A 19,319-nucleotide genomic window follows, 5' to 3' on the forward strand; every position below is an offset into this window, starting at 1 on the left:
ACCCTTATTGAATTTTAAACTCTTCATATTATTGTACAACTTTATTTTCACTTGAATTCTCAAACACCATGTATATGTTGTGACGTAACCAAAACACTCGTTATTGTTTTCGAATGGATTATAAACTTGACCGGTGCGGAAATCCACCAGTTGTGTTGCAGCGTTGGAAACGCGTTCTGTGGTCATCTTAAAAATGTTGTTCAGTTTAAAACGCACAGTGCTGACGGCTCTCTGTCTTTTATGTATCTGCATTGCCGTAAATGGTAAGTTTATTTCGAGCGTTAAAAGCAAATGTTGGGACGTGAATGAAATTTTTCTGTGTAGTTTTAGATTCGCCGAATCATAAAAGCAAACGTAACCTGACTAAAACAAACATTTGAATTGTGAATTCGTTTGCATACAGTGCCGGGTGACGTACTTTTTGTTTCAATCGGTATATACGAAAAGTTTCCGGTAGCGAGTTCAGGGCAGTATTTATAATTTCATGAACTTTGTGATGTCATATTAATTTAGTAAAGTGGTGTTTGAAAGTGAGCTACAGGCACCGCGGCCGCCACTTCGTATAAATGCCGCATGATATTATTCCGTGCCACTATTTACAAAACAACCTGTATATGAACATTTCAACTGAAATGAAATATTAATATGTCGAGTATTACCACCGCAACAAGCTGTTTTTGCTAACATTCCTGTCTAGAGACAAAAAGCTAGACAGAATTATTACGTTATGCTTTATTTATGTTTGATTAGTTTTAGCCTACTTATTATTATTGTAACGACAAATGGAAATTATTTTCATTGAAGGCGCGAAAGCGAAGAAACCCAAGATGAAGAAAACAGCAAAAGGAATACAGTGCTACAACTGTATGTCTTTCGATCATCCGGGCTGCTGGGACCCCGATCATCCGGACTACGCCAATATAACAGTATGTAAATATGGCGGATCTGCTGTTGGTCGGGTTATGTCAAGTCGAAGTTAGACGTGATCTATCGGCTGGGCTTGATATAACTAAGATATGCGTGAGCCATAAAGGCTTTCAGGCCTAAGTTCTACAGAGTGCAAGTGTAACAAAATTAAGGGCCTTTCCACACGACGTATTTTTTGCGCATTGACGAAGCGCGTTTCTGACGTGCTCAGCGCTCGTCTTCTGCGCGTTTTCATCGCGTTTTGGCAGATATAAATTTTAAAACGTGTCGGCTTCCTTGCGTTTGCTGAGCGTTCAACTTGCGTTTGTATCGATACGATACGATCGTAAAAAAACGTCGTGTGGAAGGGCCGTAAGTGATCATTTTTTTAGGTATGTATGTGTCTCTTATATGTATGTACATAGAGTTCACTGTGAAAGTAGCAGCGCTGAAAGAACATTTTTTTGTGATTTGTATGGGCCGCCCGAGCATCATGAAAACTCTTTCAGCACTGCTACTTTTACAGTGAACTCTATATAAGGGAGTAAGGACACATACACGCCCTAAGGTAAGGACATTTCCAATAAGGGCTAAGGGCTTGAATACACACCGTGACAACAATTGTGGACTAAAATATCACTTTACACTTAGGAATTATTTAAACTTAAAGTCAGTAAAATATATTATTTCATTACTTTTTAAAGTTGTTTGGCGGGGGTTTTTTTAAATTTCTTAATTAAGATTTGCAGACGTTGTTCGTTCGTGTACTTCACCATGATAAAAATGTTGTCTACTGAATAAACTGACAGTGATAGTTTGATGTTAAGTGAACGGGGGCGTCCACAAGCTAAATTCAAAATTGTCAAGTCCCTATTGGAAAACCCTTTCTTAACACTTAGTTCTGTTAAGTGCACTCTTTACATTTACTGATACAGACTAATTTCTCTTCCTAGTTCTTAACCCCCGACGAAAACAGAGTTGTGCAAGTTTGCAATCTGTCTGTCTCTCTCTTTCTCTCTCTATCCTTGTGTATCAGTGCATGTCATTATAATTGATTATTGAAGGATGTATCGACAATCGACATGTAGGCACGTAGGGCCGGTTTAATTCTAACTCTGGTAAGGCGATAGGAATAGTTAAAGTTTCATCAATGTAAACGATTTAAGACTCAGCTAACTTTATCAGCAACATTTCGCTGGAGGCGGCCGGCTTCAAAGCCAGAGATCCTATTGATGCAATTTCCTCAACTTAGTAACTTATAGTTCTTAGTGTAAAGCTTAACTGAGTTACGTTCTGCATCCTGTTTGATTTTCCCTCGAGCTATGTGCTTGAGTTGTAAGTAACATGATAGGTATACTATCGATATATTTTATTAATCATTATCTAATATATAAAAATAAGTCGGGTTTTCCTTCCTGACGCTATAACTCCAGAACGCACGAACCGATTTCCACGGGTTTGCATTCGTTGGAAAGGTCTCGGGCTCCGTGAGGTCTATAGAAAAAAAACAGAAAAAACTTCTAGAGAAAAGCAGGAAAAACAGGGAAAATCATTTTATGGCAAAACAACATTTGCCGGGACAGTTAATATTATTTTCGCGAATCGCGCGGCTGATTGCCGCTGTACGTCACCATGGCGCTCGTGGCGAATGAGTTGCTGGCGTTTATCCAGCACGCCATCGACACAATGGACGAGGTTAGCATAATGCAGATCTGCAAGTCCTCCTTCACCAGCGAGGAGATTTGCCAGGGGAAGCATTTGCTCTACGAGACGCTCGGCCAGAGCGCGAATATGCCATCGCGACGGAGGGATGGAACAGAAAGAAGCGTGTAGGATATAATATCCTTGCTGAAGCAGACGGATCCGGATGAGGTGCCGGCTTTTGTGGCGAAAAAACTGCACAAGCTGCCGCCCGTGACGCTGGACCACGTCGACGTCGTCACCCTCTTAAAGGACATCAGATTCCTGAAAGAAGAGTTGGTCGAAGTTCGAGGTAGACTGCAGACATCGGAGTCTACGATCAACGATCTACGTAATGAATTATCACAATTAAAGAGTGGTAATTCAATATGTAGGTCACCTGATGCCTTGTTTGTCACTCGCCGACGTGGTGCGTGGGTTTATAAGAGTGGAGAGGAAGAAGAAGAAACCCGTCGTCCGCAACCATCGCGGCACCGCACCCGAAGGACCCGAGCAGCTGTTGCGGCGTGAGACTCCCGCGACGCCACTGTACGTGTCCAGGCTGCACTGGTCCACGACGGTCGAGCAGGTCGTGGACTACATCAGAAGCAAGACCCACTTCGTCTTGAGGGTCGAGCGCTTGGAGTCCCGCCACAAAGTGAATTTTAGTTCCTTTGTGGTGAGAGTCCCGACGCACCATCTACCGACCTTCGAGAAGGAGGAGTTCTGGCCGATTGGAGTCGTCTACAGGAGGTTCCGAGGACGACTTCCGAACACGTCGCGCCCCACGTCGCAGACAATACGTGTTTAGTGTTTTAGTGTTAGTGTTAGTTTTTAGTATAATTGTATGTATGTTAGTCTATAAGGTATATTTTATAATATGGGCCAAGATGCCTGAGTTAAATAAATAAATAAATTAAAAAAAATAGTTAAGCAACGTGTCGGTACGTTGTAAATTTCGCTTGACAGATATTAGGACTAAGCGCATACAATTTTTTCACCGGGGTTGCATCATAAAAAACCGGTCAATTGCGTGTCGGGCCACGCGCAATATAGGGTTCCGTGGTACCGCTAGTTTTTGATAATTTTTGTATGGTCACTGAATGTACAATTTATAACGTGTTTAACACTACTAACAACATCATCTCAGTCACGTTCAAAGGAATTTAAACGAAAAGTTCTTTTATACTTCGTCGAATACATTTTTTTAGTTGATCGACTATAACTGAAAAACCTATAAAGTCTTCTTAGCCGTGATAGTTTTCCTTTTAAATTCAGCATATTTCCTACTCCCGTGAATTTTTTCACATTTCCAGAAGCACCTGCTTAGCTGGTACTCTAACGATTTTTCCACTTTAAAACATTTACAAACGGATCCCTAAATCGGAAAATGACCTATTAATACTCATAAAATTTTTAAAAACCTATCCAACGACACCCCACACGATGGGGTGGACGCGAAAAAAAAATTATCCCCGCTTGATGTGTAGGGAAGGTATAATAAAATGAAAAAATATATATTTTTAAGATTTCATGTACCATTTTGTCGGCACCATTAATTTGTGCATTCATGCCAAATTACAGCTTTGTAGGTCCTAACTCCAATAGTCTCTGAGCAAAACCGCGGACAGACAGACAGACGGACAGGCAGACGGACGGACAGCCGACACTATAAGAGTTCCTTGTTGACTACGGAGCTCTAAAAAGATTGAAAAACACTGTTTTAGATTAACGATCCCACGTGTTGGCTGTTGCCCTAATATTTAATTTACTTGACGATTACCTAAAACAGCCTCGATCGATATTCGAAACACGATACGCCTAGTATCAGTGCATTATTAATTAACTATAGTTAATTAAATAAACCATAGTTACTATTAATTAATTATGTGGAGCTAACCAGACTAAATTAACTTTGACCGCAGATACCAAATATCGATTGCTACATCCCAGGAATGGACTTTATTTGCATCGTGGTCACTGCGGAGTCGGCTAAGCTGGGTATGTAAATTACTTTTTTTTTTTTGGTAAAAAATCGGCCACGTGCGAGTCGGACTCGCGCACGAAGGGTTCTGTACCGTTATAGAGCGAAAGTAGGCAAAAAACCGTAATAAAATAGGGTTCTGTAGTACCGCTAGTTTTTGAAATGTTTTGTATGGTCAATGAATGTACATTTATAACGTGTTTTACCCTACTAACAACGTGTTTTTAGTATTTGTTGTTATAGCAGCAACAGATATACCTACACATTCTTTGAAAATTTCAGAAGTCTAGCTATTGCGGTTCTCGAGATACACCCTGGAGAAGACAGACGGACAGACTGATATCGAAGTCTTCCCGTCGAAGGGTCCTAAGTCTATAAATTACTAAAAAGTTATTTTGATATTTTCTATGAGAGATAGTTACTGATGTTTTGGGCATATAAATGCCTTTTTATCGGCAACTTTGAATAGACAGTGTAGTCTGAATAACATAAGAGAGTCGAGAAGGTCGAGAATCGAGATAACAATTTCAGTACAAAATATGAAAAAGATTAAAAGTTAATTAGATTATATTTTTTGACAAAAGAATATAATATTCATAAACATACAATATTATGTATACTGTATGTTTATATATAAACAAACGATGACAAACAAACGATGGGGGGTCGCGAAATATTTTTTCACACCATCATGGTCGCATAACAAAAAAGGTTGAAAAACACTGGTATAAACCAATAAACATTGTCGATATTTACAGAATAAACGTAAGTACAAAAATCGACATGTTTCCGTGGATATGTCAATACTCAATAGGAGTCGTATTAGAAAATGGCGTGCGATCCCCGAGCTTTTCGTTGCAATGTTCTTTGGCACATTTGGCAAATGGATCGACAATTACAATGTTAAGTGAAACGTGGAAACAATTTCGATTAATGTGGGTACCACAGACATATTTTGGGGGAAACAATTATTTTTAGACAAAATTCGTTTATCGTGTCGGAACTGTAAATATTTTCCGGGATTAAAAATATCCTATGTCCTTTACCGGGATTCAAAGTATCTCTATACCAAATTTCAGCGTAAAGCGGTAACAGACAGACAGACACACTTTCGCATTTATTATATATTTATTATTAGTATGAATATTGCAACCTACGTGCATATAATTCGTTTATCGCGGAAAACTAAGGGGGGGGGAGGTTATAGAGGATAATATTATAGCATTATTAATATTATTACGAATAGGAGTAATTTAAACACTACGAAAGATTTAGGTTAAAAGTCACGTAGACAAACTCTTTACTTAAGTTTCTCCAACTTTAACATAACTTTATTCCGTTAACAAAATCCTAAACAGCCTTTAAACGTTATAATATTTTCTCGCCATTACTAAACTTCGATCATATTAAAAGTTTTCTGACGTTTCCTATCCTATAGTACCTTAACGTAATCCTTGATATATTACCTTGTTCAGAAAGCTTAAAGTTTGCTCATTAAATTTGTTGGAAAGTTGTTAGACGTAATTTTGTTTGTATGTGTCTCTTATATAGGATTCACTGTAAAAGTAGCAGCGCTTAAAGAACATTTTTTTGTGATTTGTATGGGTGCGTTATAGATTTTTCCATACAATAGTTTAAAAAAGTTACGCTACTTTTTACAACGAACACTTTCAAATAGGAGACTCATACACATAACACACCGTTCATCATCATCATTTAGTTTTGTTACACCTGTATAAACATAATATCTGAGCCTATTTGGGGTACTTAGCTTAGTTACATTAGGGATGATTAGGGCCTTAGATCATAAAATTTGTCTGAGGATTTCGAAGAGATATAACAGTCCAAAATAAAAACAAAACGTAGTTTCTATTTTTCTTTCGTTTGTTTAGACTTGTGTTTTTCGCTTAATCATAATATCTGATATCATCACTCTCTTTTCTATTTTTCGTCTGTTATTTAGACTAGTGTTTTTGGCTAAGCCATAATATACAATAATATCCGATATCACCTCTCTAATTTATATTTTTCGCCTGTTAATTAGATTAATGGTTTTGGCTAAGTCATAATATACAATATCTGATATTACCTCTACAATCTATCACATTTCAAACTTATTTACCTACCTCTTTAATAAATAAACTTATTTTCACAGCGAAAACTACACAAGATCAGCTTGGCTTTGTTTGGCATATTAGAAAAGTCCAACGACAGACAAATACATGTCTTTATTAATGTCTAAGAGCACCAATGATTATAAACATATACAATATTAAGTTTTAAACCCAAGACAATAATATTTTAAGACGACGCATTAATATAAGAAACCTGGCACCCACCGCTGAACTTTTATGATCAAAAAAACCTTCACCTCACTTTGTATTCAAGCGAATTCTCTTAAATTTCAGTGGAAACCGGCCAAGAGATCGGTCCAGTGCGCGCTCGCACGTGTGTCCCAGCCAAGGACTTCCCCAAGAAGACCGTGTCCTATTCGATGTGCGGCAAACTGAGCAAGGAGCTTTATACGTCGGAGATTTTCTCGAAGATAGCTGTCACTAGGCCACAATGCACGTTATGTCGGTCACATTTGTGTTCTGACGCTGAGAAATGCTAAACCAAAGTTAGGCAAAAACTGTGACCCTTTTTAGTGTCACGTGGATTAGCTTGTGCACGCGGGATTAGACCAGCAGAAAGTATTGTCGCATCTATATTTTGACAGTTTTTATTGAAATTTTGGTGCGTATTAGCAAATCCGAATGAGCCTAAAAATAAGATAAAAGATGATCAAAAATACTTGTAAAATGTGGTTATTAAAATTTATTTCTGTTTCTGGAATTGATTGAAGCAATGTAAATGCAAATCGTGTAGAAGCTTTTAGTATGGAAAAATAAATTGAGATAGAATAGAATAATATACTGTTGTCTTTAATATTTTTTTTGTCTTTTCAAAATATAATATGATATACGGTCAGTTAGATTTCAATATACTTACCCTTTTACGTGACCGTGCGACGATTATGTTTTTAGAGTCAAATTGTCTGTATATTCTATCTATATGAATCCTATCTTACTAATATTATAAAGGCGAAACTTTGTTTGGATGTAAGGATGTTTGCTACTCTTTCACGCAAAAACTACAGAACGGATTTTAATGAAACTTTACAATAATATAGCTTATACATCAGAATAACACATAGGCTACAATTTAACCGACTTTCGAAATGGAGGTGTTATGTTCGTTTTTTTTTATCTTCAACGATTACTCCGCCGTTTGTGAACCGATTTTCAAAATTTTTCTTTTGGTGTATAGGTTATCATTCCAATTTGGTACCATATTCATAAAAGTGGTGACCTGATGAAGAGATCCATAAGTAATCGAGGGAACTCCTCAAAATTTATATGAAAATATGTGGTGACTTCGGTTTCGTGAGCAGTATTCTAAGCATTCACTTCACTACCAACAAGTAAGATTTTGCACAAAGGTATACCATGGTTCGGAAGGTGCTGTGAGAACTCCTGACTCATTATTAATACAAGTTTGGGAGTTTCGACGTTGTTTTAAGAGCGGAAAGCATATTATGCTACTATGCAAATTACCTTCATCTTAATCATCACCACTACCATAAACCGTTATAGAACCATATTGTGTCGTCCCGTTTTGACCCTATTATTGGTACTTTTCATAGTCTTTTATGATATATCACTTAAACCGCGGGTAACACCGCGGGGAACAGCCAGTTATGTATATTGTACCAAGTATCTATACAAGTATGTATAATATTATCTTTGGCTGGCAAGAGAGCTAAACCGGCTGGTTGCATTTGAGCACTGTGTACATCGTATTTCTTTTTTTTTAATTATTATACAGGCTACTTAAGGGTATGCAAGTGTCTCTTGTAAGTAGTTCACTGATCACTGTGAAACTAGTAGCGCTGACAAGTTAGATGAAAAGAATAGAGTACATGTTCTGTGAGTCGTTTAAATGTAATGTAGCCCTAACTTATCCGGTCGCATGTTACGAGTTACGACAAAGCGTCAAGCAATTACATAATGTTTAAAAAACAATGTACGCGATTTTCACACGTTAAACTTTTAACAACTCAGTTATTTTGAAACGCGACGCGTGAAATTAACTTGTTTACAGAAAGTAGAAACATTCATACAATTCCTTTGCTTACAACTGTTAAGCTTTAAATAGTTGAGTTTTATACGTCGTCCCTGCGTTTGCCTATTATGGATAATACAAGCTATCGCGAACTTGTAGACTCTACAGACTGTAGAGGATTATAATATGCATCTACAGGGTGTAACAAAACTAAGTCATAATACTTTATGGCGTATACGGCATATCTACATAGACAATAGAGTTCGATGTAAAAGTAGCAGCATAGAAAGAGACTCTTTTTTCTACTTTTGTATTGGAAAATTCATGACGCTGGGGCGCTTGCCCATACAAATCACAAGAAAAAAATACAGCGCTGCTACTTTCACAGTGAACACTTCTACATAAGGGCCACATAATAAAAACCCTAAATTATTATCACTTATTTTTGTTACACTCTGTATAGTTGACCAAATAATTCGATTGTGCATGTAATAGAAAGCTTAAAATAAAGGAAAAGAAAAGCATGATTATCCATGTTCGGCCAACGGCGAAAAGAAGCCATTAGTACTGGCAGAAAATTTATTTCTAATGATAATATTGAGATGCTACGTTTGTATGCCTAGCATAGCTTGCAGGATCGTCGTCGATCGCTTGTATTGGTCACAAGCAAGCAAATTCTGCAAGCTATATATAGACAGCTTCTTCATAATCATTATTATCCATCATGGATCAACAAAGAGGAGGGCAATTTTAAAAATTGTATTTGTTTTTAAACATTGTGTTTTAAACATTGTATTATAAACATTGTATTTGTTGTCTAATGATGTTTCATTAGACAACAAATACAATGTTTATAATAGACAAAACATTGTCTATCTGTTAACAAAATACACTCACGTTTCGGACTCAGCAAAATAATTAAGAAGTTTTTATTTTGTCTTTTACAGATAAAAATACATCTGTAAAAGACAAAATAAATACTTCTTGAGCGTAATTAGAAAAAAACGAAAGTAAACAATCAATACCATTCCCTAATAAATAAGAGGCGATTTTCTTAAATTCGGATTTTTAGATAATAATAAACGAAGGCCCGCTAGTGCCAGCGTCTATTTTAGAACTTCTTTTTATGAAACGAATCAGGAAAAACATACGGATTACCATAATATGAACTCTCTAACAACGTCATTTCACGTTTGTAAGAGTAGGACGCAACATTCTCGTACGAGTGTTAAGACTAAGAGTCTTAAAACCCTTTCGAGATTCGGATGCTCGTACCCTCGTACCACGTCCCTGGTAGCCTAGCAGACCGTCAGTAGACAAACGAAAGAATCTAAAGTTTGATAGTTTTACCGGAAGAACATTGGAGAAAAAGTTTCTTTCGTATCCCGATTTCTTCCGTTTTTGAAAATCTACGCGCCATGCCGACTGTATGGGCGCCGCAGACTCGATCACACAAAAAGTGTGTCGTCTGCGATCTCCCTATATGTCAAGCATGACGACCATTTTTATCCGCTTTCGACATTTACTTTCTTCCGCCAAGTCAACACCAGTATGTGGAGAGAGGCCGTAAGTAGCGATCTCCCACAGTAAAATCCCGAAGGCCCAGAGGTCGGACTTGGTGCTGAGGGTGATTTACGCTAAACCCCCGGGCGCTTTATAACTTGACACCGTGTAAAAAATGACACTCACCTTCTCAAGCCTGTGATAAACGTCCGCCAAGTCCACGCCGGGGTACGGAGAGAGGCCGTACGTAGCGATCTCCCAAAGCAGGATCCCGAACGCCCAGACATCGGACTTGGTGCTGAAGGTGTTGTACGCCAAGCCCTCGGGCGCCGTCCACTTGATGGGGAACTTGGCTCCCGCGTGAGCGGTGTATGTGTCGTCGCGCATCAGCCGCGCCAGACCAAAGTCCGCGACTTTCACGAGATGGTTCTCTCCTACCAAGCAGTTGCGAGCCGCTAGATCCCTGTTTAAAAAATCCATTTATGAAAATGTTTAACTGCCTATTTAAAAAGTGTTTTATACCATATCGATTTTACATATTGGTGCACGCGACTGTAGGATTTTTAACTACTTTTTATGCAAATAGTGAATTTATTTTTAATTGGCCAAGTGCAAGTCGGAATCGTGCACGAAGGGTTCCGTACCGTTATAGAGGAAATATTGCCAAAAATTATATTTTTGCGGAGCCCCCCTCAATTATTTATTTTATTTAAATGTTATTATTAATTATTAAAATATAAATACAATTGAGTATTTTGTGAATATTTCAGGAGCCTATCTATTGTCATCATTTATATCGAACAAAAAATAGCAAAAAAATCACGTTTGTTGTATGGGAGCCCCCCTTAAATATTTAATTTAGTTTGTTATAGTATTTAATTTTGTTGTTATAGCGGCAACAGATACATAATCTGTAAAAATATCAACTTTTTAGCAATTACCGTTCTTGAGTTACAGCCTGGACAGACAGATATCCAAGTCTTAGTAATAGGGTCCCGTATTTACTTTTTGGGTACGGAACCTTTAAAAAACTATATGTTGCCTGTTACTTCGTTGCGCTTACTATCCTATGCCTTAAATCCAAAGCCATATAATCGATAAACTGATTTTTATAAAACTTTATAAAAATCAGTTTATCGATTTAAGCAAATAGTAGTGACAGAAAGAGTGACAAATACACTTTCGCACTGGCCCTTAGAACAATTACTGTCTCACTTACCAGTTATGAAAGGAACCCAGCGAAAACGTCACGGAATGGTAGGTACAAAATATGAAATAGCGAATATTCAAGGTAATGCTATTTGCCTATGTTTTTTCTTATTTTTATGTGGGAGAGCCATGCTTCGACACGAATGGGCCGGCTCGACCGGAGAAATACCAGGTTCTCGCAGAAAACCGGCGTGAAACAGCGCTTGCGCTGTGTTTCGCCGAGTGAGTGAGTTTACCGGAGGCTCAATCCCCTACCCCTTCCCTACCCTCCCCTATTCCCTTCTCTTCCCTTCCCTACTCTCCCCTATTACTCTATTCCCTCTTAAAAGGCCGGCAACGCACCTGCAGCTCTTCTGATGCTGCGAGTGTCCATGGGCGACGGAAGTTTGCCCCCTTATTTCATAAAAAAATAAATTAAAAGAACTTTCAAAAATAGAAACATCGGTGAAAGAAAGACTCTGATATCTTAAAAACTCTACAAGATATAATAATTCGAAAATCACATAAGATAAACCTTCCCAAAACGCCATTGACTATCCAAGTATAAAGGCTCATAACAATAAAAATTACATGAGTTACGAAGCTGAAATTTTTTAAATGCTTATTTTTTACCGTCATATTTTTATTTTATTTAAAAAAAATCTGCTAATCTTTGACCTTGGCAACATCCCTATTCCGTCATCGCTTATACATTATCCTGCAAAAGTAAGGATGAGAGGAAAGCCCCGCAAATAAATAATTGCACGACGAAAACTTTCATTACTCCAAAGCGGTGACTAATTCGCTTAATTTGTCTCACAATGCTGCTAATTTTGCGCTTGAATTGCAAGAAAAAATCCGAGATATTAGCGGATAAAATCTGCTGCAATTCGTATTCCTTCCTTCTTATTTTTTCTACATCGGGTAAAAATGGATTAGATATAAAAAATATAATTTGACGTACACATTTAAAATGTACTTAAGCTATGTTAAGTATTTTAGAATTGCTGTTTTAACTATTGCTGTTTGAAAACTGAAAATCAATAAAACACAAACATTAGGGTACCAAACCCATAGATATTATATTATTTGGGTCTACAATTTTACAAATAAAATTTACCAGTATTTGTATTGTTGTTGTTGTAGTTGTATTGCATTGATTCGACTATGTAGTGCAGTCTTAATTCGTAACAAATTGTAACAAATTAGTATGCTTAAGCATTTCCCAAGCTGGAAATTTTTGTATTGTGGATTTTCCGACTTGCATAATGAGCGCCTTGAAATCTAATTTAGTTTAAATTATAATATTGAGGATTATATTTTGCGATTATGTTATGTTAATCTACATCTTTTGCAGCAAATTTTGTTTTTTTTTCTGGCGTTTACTTCTGTTATATTATATCACTCTTTGTTTAAAAAGTGTGTTTCTTTAAAAAAATCTATCATTTTAAGCTTACAACTCAGACTTTCTGTAGCAGTCGTTAATCTTTGTTTTAAGATTCACTTACATTTCAAGAATACAATCTCTAAGTTATATTAATGGTTCAAGTTTAGTATAATATAAAGTTAGCTCAAAGATTGTGGGACTTAGGATATGTTGTGCATTGTTTCTGGAATCATTAAGGTTTAGGTTAGGTTTCCATTTTATTATCTTAGAACTTAGAGCATTAACCCATCAATCTCCAAGCGGCAGCCGGCTGTCGCATAACAATTGAAAATCTATTGTGTCTGCGATACCCACGATGGAGGTGTTAATACATTTAGATTCCGATACTATATTTTATTATTGTTGTATTAAGGCTTTAGCAGCATTAAAAACATCAAATTTTGCTACATTTAGCAAGTAAGGTTTAACATTCTACTTTATTATAATGGATATTCAAATGATTGGAAATAAAAACTGGAACCCAACTGCGTTTTGTAAACGTAAAATCGTTATACTTTCGCGTCACTGCGTCACTACAGTCTGGCGAAAAATTATTTGCTTCTCAATTTATATCTGAGATAGGTACTTGAAGTCCCGGAAAACGGTGGATTTTAATCTCGTAAAATTACCGTACATTTTACCCGCGTGGTAAACGAATTTGCTAGTGATCTTGCTTGCATCAATATACCTTTTTCTTTTTTTTAATGTGCGTTGACCCACCTCACATTCCCACCACTGTATCTTCTCTGTCGCCAGGATCGACAGTGCGGCGGTATCCAAGGAGGTAACCACGAAAACCCTTCGATATGATCAAATATACCTGTGTATAAACGACCGGCTCTCCAGGTAGCTCATGCCGGACGCGATCTGCGTGGCCATGTACATCAGCACCACTGCGTCTATGCTGTCCCGGTTGCCGGTCCGCAGGTAGTCCAGTAAGTTGCCTCGACTCATGAACTCGGTTATGATGTAGAATGGCGGTTCTCGGGTGCACACACCTGGGAGAATTATTGAGTCAGTAACATCTTTACGTCCAAAGTTCCACCTGAGTAGACAAAACTAAGAAGTACCTCGACTTCAAACAAACGGGCGAATATACTCGCGCCGACCGATATGACATACTACGTTAAACGTATAAATTTCGAGATCTCTACTGAGTTCAGAGTCGGCCTACTCGTTAGTTCTGTTTACTCTGGTTCCACGGTCCAGGTTTCCAAGGTTTTTGACAGGTATTTATCCGGTGGCGTTATTGATTAGCGTTAATATTTAGCCAATAAAAATGTCATACATAAACATCAGTCGAAAAACCTCAAAAAATAAGACATTAATGCACAAAATCAATAGAACATTCAGAACCTAAAAACTATTCGTAAATAATAAACACACAATGCGAGGCCACATTACTTCGTTGCGTAGCGGTATGTCGCCCAACGCTGCGTTGTTTAGACGGATTCCGTCTAAGCAACGCAATTTAATATAAAATACAATATATTACCTAACAGCTGCACTAGATTCGGATGTCGCATCTCCTTCATGATGGCAGCTTCTTCTAGGAAGTCTTTTAGCGCCATTGTGTCGTCTTTGAGTGTCTTCACTGCCACCTTCGGAAATAAGTACGGATTAGTACCGATTACTAAATAAATAGATGTAAAGAAGAAACGTCGTGACACGGTATCTATAATATAAAAATGAGTCGCTGAATGTGTTGCTAAGCGCAAAACTCGAGAACGGCTGAACGGATTGGGCTAATTTTAGTCTTAAAATATTCGTAGAAGTCCAGGGAAGGTTTTTAAGTGACACGAAGTTCACCGGGACAGCTAGTTTCATATAAATTTTGCTTTGTCTTATCGACTTGACCACTACAATAGTCTTTGCCATAGATAGTTGCTACGACGCAATGCAACGTTATTAATATTGAAAACTTTCTGTAATAATTAGAAGAAGTAAGTTGATTTCAATATACTGGTGATTCAACGCAATTTCGTTATATTTGCTGACTATACGTCTTGACTCTTGACGTCATCCGACCAAATTACGTAGGCTTACCTATAAATTAATACTAAGGGTAAATTCAGACCAAAACGTGACGCGTAGGTGCATTTCTAAATTTGTGTTAAAACAGTTTTGCATGACACCACAGGCAGTCTGTCAAATCCATACAAATTTAGAATTGCATCTACGCGTCGCGTTTCGGTCTGAATTGACACTAATAGCCTTCTTACCGTCATATTAGATCTCTTCCACGCCGCCTCGTAAACATCACCATACTGTCCTCCACCCAACTTGTGCTTCATGACGATGTCAGTCCTGTCAATCTCCCACTCGTCAGGCGGCGCCAGGGGAAAGACAGTCGGTTTATTCCTCTTCGGCGCCGGGTACAGAAGCTGGGTGATCAGACCGTCACCCAACACGGAATGATGATGAACTAACTCGGCCAGGGTGCCGAATTTGGACTCCGATGTCACGTACACCTGTAAGAAGAGAGGTTATTACTTTTGTGCTAAGCAGTTTGTACCGTGGCTCGTCAGGATGAAGGAAGGAATGAAGGGGATTGGTGAAGGCCTTTGTTTAGCACAGTTTGGGCTTCGGAAAAACGAAAATAGTAAAAAAAAAAACTAAAAAAACACAATTCAAATAAATCAATAACAAATGATTGCATTGTCATTGGCTCTTAATATGTAGGTATGCAAAGTTTCGAATTAATTAGACTGTCGAGCTCAAAGATTCCGTTAGATACATACAGCCCAAGCTAGTAAAAGTATGTTAAAAATTGCAGTAGCAACAGTGTGAACAGCCTCTGAGCTCCTCTTGCGCCACCGAGTTCCGGGTAGAAACTATTTAGTTATATCTGTGCTTCTGGGTTAAGGTTAGTCCTGAAGATAATGTTATCCATATTAAATACCACGTTCTCACAGAAAACCGGCGTGAAACAGCGCTTGCGCTGTGTTTCGCTGAGTGAGTGAGTTTACCGGAGGCCCAATTCCCTTTCCTATCCTCCCCTATTCCTTTCCCTTCCCATCCCTACCCTCCCCTATTACCCTATTCCCTCTTAGAAGGCCGGCAACGCACCTGCAGCTCTTCTGATGCTGCGAGTGTCCATGGGCGACGAAAGTTGCTTTCCATCAGGTGACCCGTTTGCTCGTTTGCCCCCTTCTTTCATAATAAAAAAAAAAAATCTTTTATTAACCTACTTCAAAAAAGGGGGTTATATTCTTAGTATTTACAGAGGGTACAAATCAGTTCAGTAAACTACTAGTAAAAACCCCTGACTAGAATTTTATGAAAATCAATATTTTATTGTTTTACAAATCTCTACACGAAAGCTTTGGATCACTTTTTTTTTATTTGTAATGGAATAATTCGTATTTAAAAAAAGAATATAAGTCATATAAGTAAGCGTCTATTTCTAGTCTCGCTAAAAACTTCATTTCTGAACAGCGCAGCTTCAGTGCTAAGCTCTCTCACTGACACTCGTGTCGGCTTATCTCTGAAGCTCCATCGGTGGCATTGGTTCTTACTCATTACTAAGGCGAATTATTACAATGTTGGAAACTATAATATTATGATTTTTTGTAACTAAGTAGGTAGGTTAAAGAACAACCAAATTCTACAATAAAGTGAAGCAACAAATTCAGCACATGGTTTAATTTTGTTAAAATCGAAGATTTACAAAGTAAGTTGAAGAAGACAAATTTACACTCATCGTATATCGGTTTGCATTTGTCAAAATATGATTCTTTCTCTTTCATAAGGAATACCCATAGAGAACATTCAATCGTGGTATATGGAACAATACTTTAAGTTTAACCCTTTTGAATCGCTATTTACACCAGAACACGGAGCGATTCACGCAAATAGCAGGTTGGAAAAAACTTCGCAATTAGCAACAGAACAACTGCATTTGACGTTGCGTTTAATAGTCTGAAATAAACTTAACGGGCCTCGAGTCCATAGAATTACGAAAAGAAGATTCGCGGAACTATCTGAATAAAAAAAAATAGAACAACTGCATTTAACGTTACGTTTAATAGTCTTGAAATAAACGTAAGCAATCTCGAGTCCATAGAATTTCGAAAATAAGATTCGCGGAAATATCAGGTTGGAAAAAACTTTGCGATTAGCATCAGAACCCCTGAATTTAAAGTTTCGTTTAATAGTCTGAAATAAACGTAAGCAGCCTCGAATCCATGGATTTTTTTCAGTTAAAACTTTATACTAGCAGCGGAGGCTATCCACATGTCGTCACACAAAATTGAGATTTTTAACCCCCTGCCCCCATATGTCACACTTTTTAGAAAATTTTGCTCTAGAGGTAGAAAAACCCTTCGTCTAACCAGCACTTAACTGATTTATTATCTTTATTTTATTTTTGTTTAAGGAAACAACATCAACCATCATTCTTATGTAAATAGCAAAAACCTTTAACTTTGTAATTTTCATAAGAAGCTTTAAATATATTGTCATTTGTCAGATTTGAACCCCCTTCCCCCCCATAAGCTGTTACGTAATGTATGACCCCTAGATGTGACCGGAACAAAATTCAAAGTTCTTTGGATATTTTCCGGGAAATATGCATGTCCATTAGTGGAGAGAGATCGATAGCTTGAGAGGTGAATGCTTATCGCAGACGACTATTGTGCTTCTGAAAGCTCGTATGAGTTAACGTAGCGCCATATTGTCTTATATACAGGATGATATTACGTAAGGGCAGTTTAGGGTGTAGGTTAATCAGTTCACTGTAAAAGTAGCAACGCTAAAAGAGTTACTTTTGACTTCTGTTTGTATGAGAAATGAGCTGACATTATGAATTTGACAATCCAAATTTTCTTCATTAAAAAAAGTCTTTCAAATGCTGACTCTAATAATTTATTTTACTTTTCAACTTGCACTTAATTATTTTGAAGACCTACCTACTTCATTAGCGTACCTTCCAATTTTTCGAGCTTTTAGTAATTGACTACGAATAATAAAAACTAGTAATTAATTATATAATCAAGGGCACTCAATAGAATAAATATTATTTGGTTTAGTGATGTGACAATAAGCAAATTCAATTCAAAGAGGCACGACGCAGCAAAACAAATTTGAAATGACAAGCGGCGCCATGCAACATTTTAATCTTGTTTTTTTGCATCGTCAAGACGCGCCTCGTTTCGATAAGAGCTTAAGGCCCAGTAGTCCCTAAAATAAGCAGGTCGATGTCTATCAGTACGAATATCGACGTTAAAGACATTAAAATAACATTCATATCAGCGCGCCTTGTACAGTGGCTATTACGCGCTCGCCGCATGCCTTGATAATAGAAAATAGGAGTAAAAACTTTTTGTTTTTAGTATTACACAAATCAAATATATCAAATCGTTTACGTTAGGTTACGACACATATACTACCTACATTTTTTGTTTTTTCTAGAAAGTGTGTAATTTAGCCATAAAATGATTTAATTATGAAAAACAGCGTTTTAAGAATCATCTTTGCGATTTTTTTCGATCGAGCAGAATTTTTCAAATTGTGTACTGATATACCTTTGCGTATAGGAAATTTTCTCAATTTTAAAAGGGTACTTATTTTATACTTAAAAAATGACATTTCCTTTACTAAAAACGTGTTTTAAAAAACCCATTTTACGTAGTTGCAACAACCACAGCGCCTTAAGAGTAAATGCCTAATTTGTCACGTCACACTTTGGGGTCTCACAAATGTAACCACCTGTGACAAGAGGGTCTAAAAATCATGAAAATCGTGTGACATACTGGATATGGATGGTCCCTTAGCAGTGTTACATTGATTTACATAGCTACAGCAGCTGAAGCCAGCGATGTATGTTCACAACCGCAGAATGGACATCAGATAAAGCGCCGATCCAGCGCCAAAATACTATCCAGCCACTGTTTCCATGTAAATCCGCTCTTAATCTAGAAATATGAGACTATACCTTTCCGTCGGTGTCCTCATTAATGCGGTAATGATATACGCGACCCTCGTAACGCAGCGAGATACTTCTTTGGCCAGGACTAGACTCGGACTCGCGTACCTGAAGGGAAAAAAAACGTTAAAAAGAGTATTTTAAATAGCATTTTTCATTAACGAGGCAGTGAGGCAGTTAAGACGGCTCTAGTATTTCTTAACCGTCTACTTTTCATCTGAAAAGTGCCTAGGCTAAAGAGGCACCATTTTTACATTGCAAATAAGTTTTTTACAAAGTAAGTTAATCTTCATAAATCAAAACACCATTACTTTTAATCACCATCATAAAATAAAAAATAGAATCTTAATCAATAGATTTTTGCAAAGTAACGCCAGATTCTATCAACTATTTTAGAAGAACTTAAATGATGTCCATTAAATACAACTACAATAAAAACTTTAAAAGTTGTAGCTTGAAGACCGTACGTAAAACTTTTCAAGGAACCTCATTAAACTTATATCAATATTCGAGAGGTTTCACTTCTCCGAGTCTCTTTAGAGATGTCATTTATTTCTATTACGATCTTAGCGACTGCGCTAAAACGACAGAACGTACGACAT

The 19,319-nt window shown here is 37.4% G+C and overlaps 2 protein-coding genes across 3 annotated transcripts in view; one reads left to right on the forward strand and one right to left on the reverse strand.

Annotated features, from left to right (window-relative positions):
• Positions 1–19,319, reverse strand: part of LOC121738850 (tyrosine-protein kinase Abl) — a 107,569-nt gene that overhangs the window by 33,094 nt on the left and 55,156 nt on the right. For both annotated transcript variants that reach the window (XM_042131107.1, XM_042131106.1), the window contains 5 exons: positions 18,727–18,825; positions 15,014–15,262; positions 14,287–14,392; positions 13,612–13,789; positions 10,364–10,640 (listed from right to left, as the gene is read on the reverse strand). In XM_042131107.1, the coding sequence (XP_041987041.1) occupies positions 10,364–10,640; positions 13,612–13,789; positions 14,287–14,392; positions 15,014–15,262; positions 18,727–18,825 (909 nt within the window). The remainder of the gene's footprint in view (positions 1–10,363; positions 10,641–13,611; positions 13,790–14,286; positions 14,393–15,013; positions 15,263–18,726; positions 18,826–19,319) is intronic.
• LOC121738854 lies at positions 142–7,461 on the forward strand. The gene is made up of 4 exons (XM_042131115.1): positions 142–263; positions 805–926; positions 4,512–4,587; positions 6,979–7,461. The coding sequence occupies exons 1-4, from the start codon at positions 194–196 to the stop codon at positions 7,182–7,184; spliced, it is 474 nt and encodes a 157-aa protein (XP_041987049.1). The 5' UTR covers positions 142–193; the 3' UTR covers positions 7,185–7,461.

This window comes from Aricia agestis, chromosome Z, assembly GCF_905147365.1.
Source record: "Aricia agestis chromosome Z, ilAriAges1.1, whole genome shotgun sequence".
NCBI classification, from domain to species: domain Eukaryota; kingdom Metazoa; phylum Arthropoda; class Insecta; order Lepidoptera; family Lycaenidae; genus Aricia; species Aricia agestis.

Bases quoted from the DNA above. Each gene is read 5' to 3' on its own strand.
- LOC121738854 (XM_042131115.1), top strand. From the start codon at position 194: ATGTTGTTCAGTTTAAAACGCACAGTGCTGACGGCTCTCTGTCTTTTA. The intron at 927-4,511 runs GTATGTAAATAT...CTTTGACCGCAG, and splicing joins CGGACTACGCCAATATAACA to ATACCAAATATCGATTGCTA. The intron at 4,588-6,978 runs GTATGTAAATTA...CTTAAATTTCAG, and splicing joins TGCGGAGTCGGCTAAGCTGG to TGGAAACCGGCCAAGAGATC.